The 13508-nt window shown below is 39.6% G+C and overlaps 1 protein-coding gene across 1 annotated transcript in view; it reads left to right on the top strand.

The window, feature by feature from the left end:
• LOC137595948 (mucin-5AC-like) overlaps positions 1-13508 on the top strand; it is a 45107-nt gene that overhangs the window by 16421 nt on the left and 15178 nt on the right. The window contains exons 22-33 of the mRNA XM_068316330.1: positions 423-533; positions 1231-1410; positions 1545-1784; positions 2624-2780; positions 3856-3984; positions 4260-4410; positions 4516-4559; positions 4645-4869; positions 4967-5164; positions 5408-5544; positions 6120-6252; positions 6398-12505. Of these exons, the coding sequence (XP_068172431.1) occupies positions 423-533; positions 1231-1410; positions 1545-1784; positions 2624-2780; positions 3856-3984; positions 4260-4410; positions 4516-4559; positions 4645-4869; positions 4967-5164; positions 5408-5544; positions 6120-6252; positions 6398-12505 (7813 nt within the window). The remainder of the gene's footprint in view (positions 1-422; positions 534-1230; positions 1411-1544; positions 1785-2623; positions 2781-3855; positions 3985-4259; positions 4411-4515; positions 4560-4644; positions 4870-4966; positions 5165-5407; positions 5545-6119; positions 6253-6397; positions 12506-13508) is intronic.

Below are 13508 nucleotides of genomic sequence, written 5' to 3'. Positions count from 1 at the left end.
ACAGTTTCTTTTAAAATCCAATAAAATTATGAAAAATTCTGTGGTTTTTGCCCATATTTTTAAGACACTGATAAAACGTGGGAGATCTTTTTGTCACTCCTCAGGTCCATTAAAAACAACATATGGTCAAATCCCAGTTAACAGCACTGGGAGGTTTAAGAAGACATAAATGTAACATACATTTAAAGAAAAAACAACTCATCTCCATAACCTGATTTTTTACTTTTGACATCAACTTTTTCAGTCTCAAAACCTCTTGATCTGTAAAAAGTGGGTGCTCGATTCCTTCTGGGTTATTAAAGTCAGGTATGTGTGTGTGTGTGTGTGTGTGTGTGTGTGTGTGTGTGTGTGTGTGTGTGTGTGTGTGTGTGTGTGTGTGTGTGTGCGTGCGTGTGTGTGTGTGTGTGTGTGTGTGTCCTCAGGACTACTGTGGCAGTGCTGAGACCAATGGAACCTTCAGAGTGATAACTGAGAATGTTCCGTGTGGAACAACTGGAACCACCTGCTCCAAGACCATCAAGATCTTCCTAGAGGTAGATTGTCAATACAAAATCTCCTTGAAAAATGGGCACATTGTTTGATAACACAAGCTAATGAATCAAATATTCAGTCATTAAAAATTTTCACCTTTGATAAACATTATTTCATATGTTCTGAGATGTTCGGTGCCATGTTTACGACAGTTGAATACTGGACCTTCATCAGACAAACAGTGTGTATCAAAAACAACCAATTTTTAATCATTTTTAACCCTAACCCTAACACCAAAATATTGGAGCGATGGTGCACATCTTCAGGGGGTTGTCAAAGTTGATAGTATGTGCACATGTGAACAAGAATATTCTCTTTTAAGCTGTAGGAAGAGGTCATTACAATATTTAAAGAGTTTTAAAATTTTAAATTATTTTTTCCACTCTCTACAAACCTTGCCAGTAGATGAAGTTGGGCCATACTTAGCAGTAAAATATAGGTCATCAACCTCATTTCCCATGTGAAAAAAACATTTTGACCAAGCAAAGTTGGTCAAAAACTTACATCATTACCATCTGTTAATGATGTAACATTTTTAATACTGAAAAATTAAACTAATCATGAACATGTTTAAAATCAATAAAATTCAATGTGATTAAAATCAATAAAATTCAATGTGAAAATGATACAGTAGAGTTCATTGAAAACTGACCAAAAATCAGTTTTGTTTTGTTTTTTTGTTTTTTTACTAATGTTTAGAGTGCAGAGCTGATTTTAACAGAGGGAAACTACCAGCTGCTTTCAAGTGGAAAAGAGGAAACACTTCCATTCCGTTATAGCACAATGGGTATTTACCTGGTAATTGAAGCCAACAATGGTCTAGTTCTCTTATGGGACAGGAGGACCAGTTTGTTCATCAAACTCAGCCCAAAATATAAGGTAACCCTGGAATACATGAAAAAAGGTTTTGGCTTTGCTGTGATACAATTACTGTACATGCATATTTGACACCTTACAAGTTTGTGTCAGTATTTATGTTGAATAGCATAATTTTAGAGGCTCTACCTTTTCAGGGTCGTGTGTGTGGGCTGTGTGGCAACTATGATGACAATACAAATAATGACTTCACCACAAGGTGCCATGCTGTGGTGGTAAACCCACTAGTGTTTGGGAACAGCTGGAAGGACTTGCCAAGCTGCCCAGATGCTCACAGTATCACCAGTCCATGCACAGCTAATCCATACAGACGATCATGGGCACAGAAACAGTGCAGCATCATACAGAGTGGTGTCTTCTCTGCTTGCCACTCCACTGTAAGATTTTTTTAAAGTTGTTATTGCAGTAGGTCTTCTCTTTTCCCACTGCAAGCTGCAGGTCCTAATTCTGTTCAAATTCCTTTGCCAATCTTTCCAACACTAATTTAGGATAAGGTATGCCTTTTGCTGGATGACCGCCATTTTCTCAAAAAGAACAGCTTCTGTTCCGTAGTGTAGTAGTTTTCTCTTTGTGTATCTATGATTATCTATATTGTTTTCTCATTGATGTGCTGTCTTGTGAAATGTATGAATTTAAAAGATAGTATGTGATTTCCTTCGGGATTAGTAAAGTGTCTGTCTGTATTTCCGTCTGCCTGCCTCTCTATATGTCTGTCTGTCCGCCTCTTCTTCCGTCACTCTGTCCCTCCATCTATCTATACATATTATTTCAATTGCACCAGTACATATTCCATTATTGTTGATCGGAATAATCATTTTGGGAATATCAGGTACTATTCAAATACTGTATTTTACGTGCTTAGACTGCAATTGTCCAATGAAGAAATAATCCATCACAGAAAAAATGCTGCCGTCAAGGACTGCCAAACTTACGTATGAAGATGTAAAAAGAAATTTTTAAAATTACATGTACTAAGTATTTGTGCTGCATTTTATTGTTGTAGCTAGCTGAATTGTTTCTATATAATAATAATAATAATATTAATTTAATAAAAATATATATTACATAACATTTTTATATAGTATAGTATACTTTATTTTGTATACTTTCTTCTTCTCAATTCTTAATTTTGTCCTCAACACATACTTTTGTTCTGTAGAACTGGTCTGCAGAAACCATCAGACTTATTGGTATTTCATCAAATGAATGTTTGCAGGTGGATCCTACTCCATACTATGATGCATGTGCATTTGACTCCTGTGCTTGTGACACTGGAGGAGACTGTGAGTGTTTCTGTACTGCTGTGGCTGCTTATGCTGAATCCTGTAATCAAGCTGGTATTTGCATACGATGGAGAACTCCCAAGATCTGCCGTGAGTAACCAACCTGAATCTTTTCAAACTTCAAATCTTAAATGCTTTGTTTAAAAAAGACACATTTTTGAAGGAATGTACGTATTTGTAAATTATGGACTATCCATCCATCCATTCATTATCAACACATCCATACATCCATCTGTCCGTCTATTCATCCATCCATTCATTTTCTTTAATCAACGAGACGACCGCTAATCCTCTCATCTAAAGCTACTTTTCCCACTTTGTGTTTCATGGGTGGGCTTGAGCCTAACCTGGCAGACTACAGGCGAGAAGTGGGGTAAAATTAGGACATGTTACCAGTGCATAGCAGAACCACATGAAAGAAAAACAACCACACACAAACTAAATTGCATCGTGTATTTTTTGTATTTCCAAACGTTCATAAATTGAATATTTGTAAGTTGAGAACTTCTTGTAAATTACTTCATTACATCATTAACAAAGCATTTTACTTTCAAGAAAGCTACTGTCAAACCTTTCAGTTAGAATGAAATAAATTAACTGAAATAGTAGAAAAGAGTTGCGATAAGGAAGATCAAGTATATTCATTCATTCATTCATTCATTTTCAATACCCGCTTCCTCTGCTGTTGTGGGTCTCGGGGTTGTTGGAGCCTATCCCAGGGGACAGGGGACGTGAGGCAGGGTACACTCCTGGTGCAATGCCAGTGCACAACGGCATTGCATATTGAGAGAAAAAAACACAAACACACACACTCACACCTATAGGGAATTTAAGACCAGCCATTTCACCTGCAGTGAATGTTTTTGGAGATTGGAGGAAGCCAGAGACCCTGGAAGGAACCCATGCAGAGATGGGCAGAACATGCAATGTACACTTTTTTACTTAAAACCAAGCAAATATTCAAATATCAAACACAGAGAAATCAATGGTCAAAAACCCAAGGCCATGCATGTGTGTGGGATTCTACAATACTCTCAACACATTATCATATAATACATTAACCACACCAATCCTGCTTGCTCTGCTAATATTTTATCATACACGGTATGAATAATCCACATATCCACAGTATTCCTTACTAAATAAATCTAATTATCTGTTCCAGCTCTCTTCTGTGATTACTACAATCCACCTGGTGAATGTGAATGGCACTACATGCCATGTGGATCTCCTTGTACAAAAACTTGCAGGAACCCCTTAGGAGACTGCTCTGCACAGATACCTCCTCTAGAAGGTGCCAAAGTTTCTAATAATGTGAACTGATCTCATGTAATTACGTAAAAGAACTTACACAACTTGGCTGAATATATGGAAAAAATATTGTATTGTATAAGCTGAGTTTTTATTGTTCTATTTAAAAGTTGATAGTCACTAATACATGTGTAATACCATACTTAGATACAAGTATACAAATACAAAAGAACTGGCATCAAAGAAGGTGGTACCAATGATTTTAACAATGCCAACAGGTACCAATTTCTTACAAACCAATAACTTTTTTTAAATCAGGTTGCTATCCAAAGTGTCCGCTGTCACAACCATTCTTCAATCAGGATACAATGACTTGTGTTGATAAAGAGCAATGTGGCTGCTACGATAAAGAGGGGAGACACTATAATAGTGGTGACAAGGTGCCAACAACTGAGAACTGTCAAACATGGTGGGTCTTATATATGTTAATCAATTCTACAGTATATATGTTTGGTATGAGTTTAACCTTACTTAAAAACAAATCAAAACTCAATGATTGCACTCTCTCTTACAGCTTATGCAGTTCAATGACCATCCAATGCCATCATGATACTCAAGGTACAGAATTATATACGAAGAGCAATGTTACAATACAAAAACGTAGATTTATTTTAACATTTATTGTACATCTGCTTATTTACAGCCTGTAACTGTACATATGCTGGAAATGAATATTTACCTGGTGACACCATTTATAACACAACTGATGGACATGGCAACTGCATTACAGCAGTGTGCCGGAAGAATGGTACTATTGAAAAGAAGTCATACCAATGCTCAGTTACTTCACCAATAACCCATATACCTACAGGAACTACGACACCTAGCCAATCTCCAACCACCTTTGTATTTACCTCAACCACAACAGGTACCGAAAAATATTGAATTTGGAGCATGAATTCCTATTAAAAATTATATTTTGATATCAAACTATTTAATAACATTTATATTATGTGTGTCCACAGATCAGGTCACATGTAATCCTTGTAAATGGTCGCAGTGGTATGATACAAGCTTCCCCACACTGGGAAGTCCAGGAGGGGACAATGAAACTTACGAGAAGATTAGAGAGGCTGGGCACAACATATGTGACAAACCAAGTCATATCCAATGCAGAGCTGAGAAATTCCCCAATATCACCGAATTGGGACAAGTTGTTCAATGTAGTCTGGCTAAGGGGCTGATATGCAGAAACAAAGACCAGTCTGGACCACTGCATTTGTGTTTTAACTACCAAATTAGAGTTCTGTGTTGTGACTACAGTGAATGCCCAACAATGCCTACATCACCTCCATTGCCTGTAAGCTCAACGACAAAGGCTTCAGTAATATTCACAACAACAGAACATGTCACTGGCACACCGTGTCATGAAACAACATGCTACTGGTCAAAGTGGATAAATTCAGATGCCCCTAAATTTGGTCTTGATGGTGGGGACAATGAAACTATTAAACATATCATCGAGAAAGGATACGACATCTGTGAGATTCCAGTGGCAGTAAAGTGTCAGGCTCGTCATTATCCAGGACTTCCCCTCAATCAAGTGAGACAAAATGTGACATGTAATAGCCATGGACTACTGTGTCTTAACAGCCTACAGTATCCACCTATATGTTTAGATTATGAGATAAGAGTGAAGTGTTGCAAGACTGGGCAATGCATCACAACACTAAAATCTACAACCAACACTATTACAACCATGGCAGCATCGACACCTTCGACCAAAAACCAAAAAACTACACATCATCGACCAATAAAGAAAACTACCATACTTTCTACGACAGCTGAAAGAACAACCCCTATGACACCTACAGCACCTTGCCCTGGCGGACATGAAGTGACATGCGGTTGGTCACAATGGATCAATATTGGAGAACCTACAACAGGTCCTGGTGGTGGAGATGATGAATCCATTCAAAAGATCATTTCTGCCGGTTACAATATATGCTCAGTTCCAGTGGACGTCCAATGTCGAGCAGCTCTCTACCCAAATGTTTCCATATCACAAGTGGGACAAGATGTCACTTGCGATAAATACGTTGGTCTCATTTGTTACAACAAAAAGCAACATCTGAAACAAAAGTGTTTTGATTATGAGATTAAATTCAAATGCTGTAGGTGTCCAACACCTATTACAACAAAACCCATGACAACAACAATATCTTTGATGCCTTCAACTACAGCAACACCCTCAACTCCGACAAAAATTCCAATTCCTTCAACTGCATCAAAACTTTCAAGTCCTACAACAGTCAGTACCATTTCAACTGAAGAATCAATTAAAACATCAACAACTTCTTTTACTAAAGTAATTACACCATCAACCTTTTCAACTACTACAACAATTTATATTACAGCAACTCCTTCTACAACATCTTCCATTCTCACTACAACAGCCCCAATTACTTCAACAGCTATACCATCTACCACTACTGAAACAACTATTACAACGGAGAACCCTACATATGAACCTTGCCCTGGTGGACATGAAATGACATGTGTTTGGTCACAGTGGATAAATCTCGGACAACCAACACCAGGCCAAGAGGGAGGTGATGATGAGTCTATCCAGAAGATCAACTCGGCTGGTCATCGTATCTGTTCATCTCCAGAAGAGGTCCATTGTAGAGCTGTTCTACACCCAAATGTTTCCTTGTCACAGGTGGGCCAGGCTGTGATTTGCAATAAAGAAGTTGGCCTCATTTGTTACAACAAAGAGCAGGGACCGCTACAAGAATGTTTAGATTATGAGATTAAATTCAAATGCTGTGGATGTCCAACACCACCTACAACACCTCTTACCACAACAACTACGACAAGGCCTTCTACTCTTTCTACAACTATTCCTACTCCAACAACAACGCCCTCAACTCCTTCTACAACATCTACAACAACATATTTTACAAAAGAAATTACTCCATCAACCTTTTCCACTACTGAAACAACCTTTTCTACTACAACAGTATCTTCAATCCCATCTTCTTCAACACTATCAACTACAACAATGCCTTCAACTCTTTCTACAGCAATGCCAATATCTACTTCAACCCCAACAGCCTCAGCTCCTTCTACAACATCTTCCACTCTCAGTACATCAGCAGTCCCAATTACTTCAACAACTACACCATCTACCACAACTGAAACAACTATTACAACGGAGAACCCTACATATGAACCTTGCCCTGGTGGACATGAAATGACATGTGTTTGGTCACAGTGGATAAATCTCGGAAAGCCAACACCAGGCCAAGAGGGAGGTGACGATGAGTCTATCCAGAAGATCAACTCGGCTGGTCATCATATCTGTTCATCTCCAGAAGAGGTCCAGTGTAGAGCTGTTCTACACCCAAATGTTTCCTTGTCACAGGTGGGCCAGGCTGTGATTTGCAAGAAAGAAGTTGGCCTCATTTGTTACAACAAGGAGCAGGGACCGCTACAAGAGTGTTTTGATTATGAGATTAAATTCAAATGCTGTGGATGTCCAACACCAACTACAACACCTCTTACTACAACAATAACAACTACTACATTGCCCTCATCTCCTTCTCAAACAACATTTACAACTACAACAACCACCGCACCTTCAACTTCATCTGAAATAACAGTTACAACTCAGACGCCTACAAGTATACCTTGTTCTGGTGGACAAGTTGTAACTTGTGGCTGGTCTCAATGGATCAATCTCGGAAAGCCAACACCGGGCCCTGATGGAGGAGATGATGAATCCATTCAGAAGGTCCTCTCTGCTGGTCATCATATTTGTTCCGTTCCAGAAGAAGTTCAATGTAGAGCTGTTCTACACCCAAATGCTTCCATGTCACAGGTGGGCCAGGCTGTGATTTGCAATAAAGAAGTTGGCCTCATTTGTTACAACAAACAACAAGGACTGCTACAAGAATGTTTTGATTATGAGATTAAATTCAAATGCTGTGGATGTCTAACACCACCTACAACACCTCTTACCACAACAACAACAACAACTACGACAAAGCCTTCTACTCTTTCTACAACAATTCCTACTCCAACGACAACGCCCTCAACTCCTTCTACAACATCTACAACAACATATTTTACAAAAGAAATTACTCCATCAACCCTTTCCACTACTGAAACAACATTTTCTACTACAGCAGTATCTTCAATCCCATCTTCTTCAACACTATCAACTACAGCAATGCCAATATCTACTTCAACCCCAACAGCCTCAACTCCTTTTACAACATCTTCCATTCTCAGTACATCAGCAGTCCCAATTACTTCAACAACTACACCATCTACCACAACTGAAACAACTATTACAACGGAGAACCCTACATATGAACCTTGCCCTGGTGGACATGAAATGACATGTGTTTGGTCACAGTGGATAAATCTCGGAAAGCCAACACCAGGCCAAGAGGGAGGTGACGATGAGTCTATCCAGAAGATCAACTCGGCTGGTCATCATATCTGTTCATCTCCAGAAGAGGTCCAGTGTAGAGCTGTTCTACACCCAAATGTTTCCTTGTCACAGGTGGGCCAGGCTGTGATTTGCAAGAAAGAAGTTGGCCTCATTTGTTACAACAAGGAGCAGGGACCGCTACAAGAGTGTTTTGATTATGAGATTAAATTCAAATGCTGTGGATGTCCAACACCAACTACAACACCTCTTACTACAACAATAACAACTACTACATTGCCCTCATCTCCTTCTCAAACAACATTTACAACTACAACAACCACCGCACCTTCAACTTCATCTGAAATAACAGTTACAACTCAGACGCCTACAAGTATACCTTGTTCTGGTGGACAAGTTGTAACTTGTGGCTGGTCTCAATGGATCAATCTCGGAAAGCCAACACCGGGCCCTGATGGAGGAGATGATGAATCCATTCAGAAGGTCCTCTCTGCTGGTCATCATATTTGTTCCGTTCCAGAAGAAGTTCAATGTAGAGCTGTTCTACACCCAAATGCTTCCATGTCACAGGTGGGCCAGGCTGTGATTTGCAATAAAGAAGTTGGCCTCATTTGTTACAACAAACAACAAGGACTGCTACAAGAATGTTTTGATTATGAGATTAAATTCAAATGCTGTGGATGTCTAACACCACCTACAACACCTCTTACCACAACAACAACAACAACTACGACAAAGCCTTCTACTCTTTCTACAACAATTCCTACTCCAACGACAACGCCCTCAACTCCTTCTACAACATCTACAACAACATATTTTACAAAAGAAATTACTCCATCAACCCTTTCCACTACTGAAACAACATTTTCTACTACAGCAGTATCTTCAATCCCATCTTCTTCAACACTATCAACTACAGCAATGCCAATATCTACTTCAACCCCAACAGCCTCAACTCCTTTTACAACATCTTCCATTCTCAGTACATCAGCAGTCCCAATTACTTCAACAACTACACCATCTACCACAACTGAAACAACTATTACAACGGAGAACCCTACATATGAACCTTGCCCTGGTGGACATGAAATGACATGTGTTTGGTCACAGTGGATAAATCTCGGAAAGCCAACACCAGGCCAAGAGGGAGGTGACGATGAGTCTATCCAGAAGATCAACTCGGCTGGTCATCATATCTGTTCATCTCCAGAAGAGGTCCAGTGTAGAGCTGTTCTACACCCAAATGTTTCCTTGTCACAGGTGGGCCAGGCTGTGATTTGCAAGAAAGAAGTTGGCCTCATTTGTTACAACAAGGAGCAGGGACCGCTACAAGAGTGTTTTGATTATGAGATTAAATTCAAATGCTGTGGATGTCCAACACCAACTACAACACCTCTTACTACAACAATAACAACTACTACATTGCCCTCATCTCCTTCTCAAACAACATTTACAACTACAACAACCACCGCACCTTCAACTTCATCTGAAATAACAGTTACAACTCAGACGCCTACAAGTATACCTTGTTCTGGTGGACAAGTTGTAACTTGTGGCTGGTCTCAATGGATCAATCTCGGAAAGCCAACACCGGGCCCTGATGGAGGAGATGATGAATCCATTCAGAAGGTCCTCTCTGCTGGTCATCATATTTGTTCCGTTCCAGAAGAAGTTCAATGTAGAGCTGTTCTACACCCAAATGCTTCCATGTCACAGGTGGGCCAGGCTGTGATTTGCAATAAAGAAGTTGGCCTCATTTGTTACAACAAACAACAAGGACTGCTACAAGAATGTTTTGATTATGAGATTAAATTCAAATGCTGTGGATGTCTAACACCACCTACAACACCTCTTACCACAACAACAACAACTACGACAAAGCCTTCTACTCTTTCTACAACAATTCCTACTCCAACGACAACGCCCTCAACTCCTTCTACAACATCTACAACAACATATTTTACAAAAGAAATTACTCCATCAACCTTTTCCACTACTGAAACAACCTTTTCTACTACAACAGTATCTTCAATCCCATCTTCTTCAACACTATCAACTACAACAATGCCTTCAACTCTTTCTACAGCAATGCCAATATCTACTTCAACCCCAACAGCCTCAACTCCTTTTACAACATCTTCCATTCTCAGTACATCAGCAGTCCCAATTACTTCAACAACTACACCATCTACCACAACTGAAACAACTATTACAACGGAGAACCCTACATATGAACCTTGCCCTGGTGGACATGAAATGACATGTGTTTGGTCACAGTGGATAAATCTCGGAAAGCCAACACCAGGCCAAGAGGGAGGTGACGATGAGTCTATCCAGAAGATCAACTCGGCTGGTCATCGTATCTGTTCATCTCCAGAAGAGGTCCAGTGTAGAGCTGTTCTACACCCAAATGTTTCCTTGTCACAGGTGGGCCAGGCTGTGATTTGCAATAAAGAAGTTGGCCTCATTTGTTACAACAAAGAGCAGGGACCGCTACAAGAGTGTTTAGATTATGAGATTAAATTCAAATGCTGTGGATGTCTAACACCACCTACAACACCTCTTACCACAACAACTACGACAAGGCCTTCTACTCTTTCTACAACTATTCCTACTCCAACAACAACGCCCTCAACTCCTTCTACAACATCTACAACATATTTTACAAAAGAAATTACTCCATCAACCTTTTCCACTACTGAAACAACACTTTCTACTACAGCAGTATCTTCAATCCCATCTTCTTCAACACTGTCAACTACAACAATGCCTTCAACTCTTTCTACAGCAATGACAAGTGCAGCGTTTCACACTTCCATTGATTTTACTACAGCAGTTACTCAATCAATGTTTTCCACGACTACAACAGCTTCAACATCTTCTGCAACAACACGTTCAATAGCTGTCTCTAATACAGTCCCAACTGCAACATCTTCAACCGATACAACAATGCCTACAACTTCTGCAAGAGCTATGAATTTAACCACAATAAAAAAAATGTCCACAATAACACCTACAGAAACAGTACATGTTACAAGTACGCCTTGTGAAGAAACACTATGCTACTGGTCAAAGTGGATTTCATCAGAATCCCCCAAACCTGGTCCGAAAGGGGGGGATAATGAAACTATCAAACATATTATTCAGAAAGGATATGACATCTGTGAGAATCCAGTGGCAGTGGAATGTCAGGCTCTCCAATATCCAGGAGTTCCCTTCAATCAACTGGGACAACAAGTAACATGTAATAAGCAAGGATTCATGTGCAAAAACAGCCTACAATTTCCATCTATTTGCTTAGATTATGAAATAAAAGTGAAGTGCTGCAAGATCATTCAATGTCGAACAACAACTACTTTTACAACTGTTACAACCACACCTCTATCTGCTACAACCACAACCGAAACAACAGTCACAACTCAGACATCCACATTTGCACCTACACATGACCTTTGCCCTGGTGCACATGAAATGACATGTGGTTGGTCACAATGGATAAATCTTGGAAAACCGACACCAGGCTCTAATGGTGGAGATGATGAATCCATTCAGAAGATTATTTCTGCTGGTTATCACATCTGCTCTTCTCCAGAAGAGGTCCAATGTAGAGCGGTTCTATATCCAAATGTTTCCATGTCACAGATGGGACAGGCTGTCACTTGTAACAAACATGTTGGACTGTTTTGTTACAACAAACAACAAGGACTATTACAAGAGTGTTTTGATTATGAAATTAAATTCAAATGCTGTGGCTGTCCAACAACACCTTTTACTACAACAGTCACAACAACACTTTCTAATACAACAACATCAAAACCTAATTCAACACAATCAACAACTTCAGCAGCTTCATCTCCTACAACAACAATCCCTTCAACAGTAACAAAGCTCTCTTCAGCTCTTTCTACCACAAGAACAATGGCACCTTCAACTTCTTATACAACAACAACTACAAAATCAGCTTCGACTTTAGTGACAACAACAAGAATACCTACGACTCATACAACAGCAGCTGAATTTACTGTTTTTACAGAGGGAACTACTGAACCATCCACTCAGCATCAGACTTGCCTTTGCTTTCATAATGGTTCAAGCTTCCCCCCTGGTAAGTTGTGAATGAATGAATCAATCGATCAATCAATCAATGACTGAATGAATGAATAAATTTTATGGCTATAAGAAGATGAAATTTTTTTAATCTGATTTTTCCTTACACAGTAATAATGTATTGTAAAAATGTACTATCATTCGTACATCGTGGAAATCAGTCTACATCACTCGATTTTTGCAAAGTTGTCAGTCCCTTTTCAGATGACTAATGATAGAATGTTATCCTGGAGAAGGCACAACTAAACCCATGATTCTTAATCTTGTGTTTAACAAGCTTCAAGTAATTGTTTTCAGTACAGGGTTGAGCCGGGTACTCGTTTCGGAGGAGTATCCAGTACAGATAAAGCATTTTTGACAAGTACAAGCACAATACCAGTAAAACTTGTTCATATTCAACCTCGTGCTGAAGGAAAATCCTCGTAACCAGCGGTCCCCAACCTTTTTTTGGGCCAGGGACTGGTTTCATCTAAGACAATTTTTTGACGGACCAGACTTCATTTGCTTGATAATCGTTAACGCCAGGACAGCGGTAGTCTAATAATAAATCATCTGCAGTGGTTTTATGAAAAATGAGAGGGACCCAAGTGGAAGAGTGAGGTTACAGGGAGAAGAGATCAAGAAGGTGGAGGAGTTTAAGTACTTAGGGTCAACAGTCCAGAGCAATGGAGAGTGTGGAAAAGAGGTGAAGAAGCGTTTACAGGCAGGATGGAACGGGTGGAGAAAAGTGTCAGGTGTGATGTGTGATAGAAGAGTTTCAGCTAAAATTAAACGAAAGGTGTACAAAACTGTGGTGAGACCAGCAATGTTGTTTGGTCTAGAGACAGTGTCACTGAAGAAAAGACAGGAGACAGAGCTGGAGGTAGCAGAGATGAAGATGCTGAGGTTCTCTTGGGAGTGACCAGGAAGGATAGGATCAGGAATGAGTACATCAGAGGGACAGCACATGTTAGAGGTTTTGGAGATAAAGTCAGAGAGGCCAGACTGAGATGGTTTGGACA

This window comes from Antennarius striatus, chromosome 1 (assembly GCF_040054535.1).
Source record: "Antennarius striatus isolate MH-2024 chromosome 1, ASM4005453v1, whole genome shotgun sequence".
NCBI lineage: Eukaryota > Metazoa > Chordata > Actinopteri > Lophiiformes > Antennariidae > Antennarius > Antennarius striatus.
The sequence above is the reverse complement of the archived record's forward strand: the minus strand, read 5'-3'. Positions and strand labels throughout refer to the sequence as shown.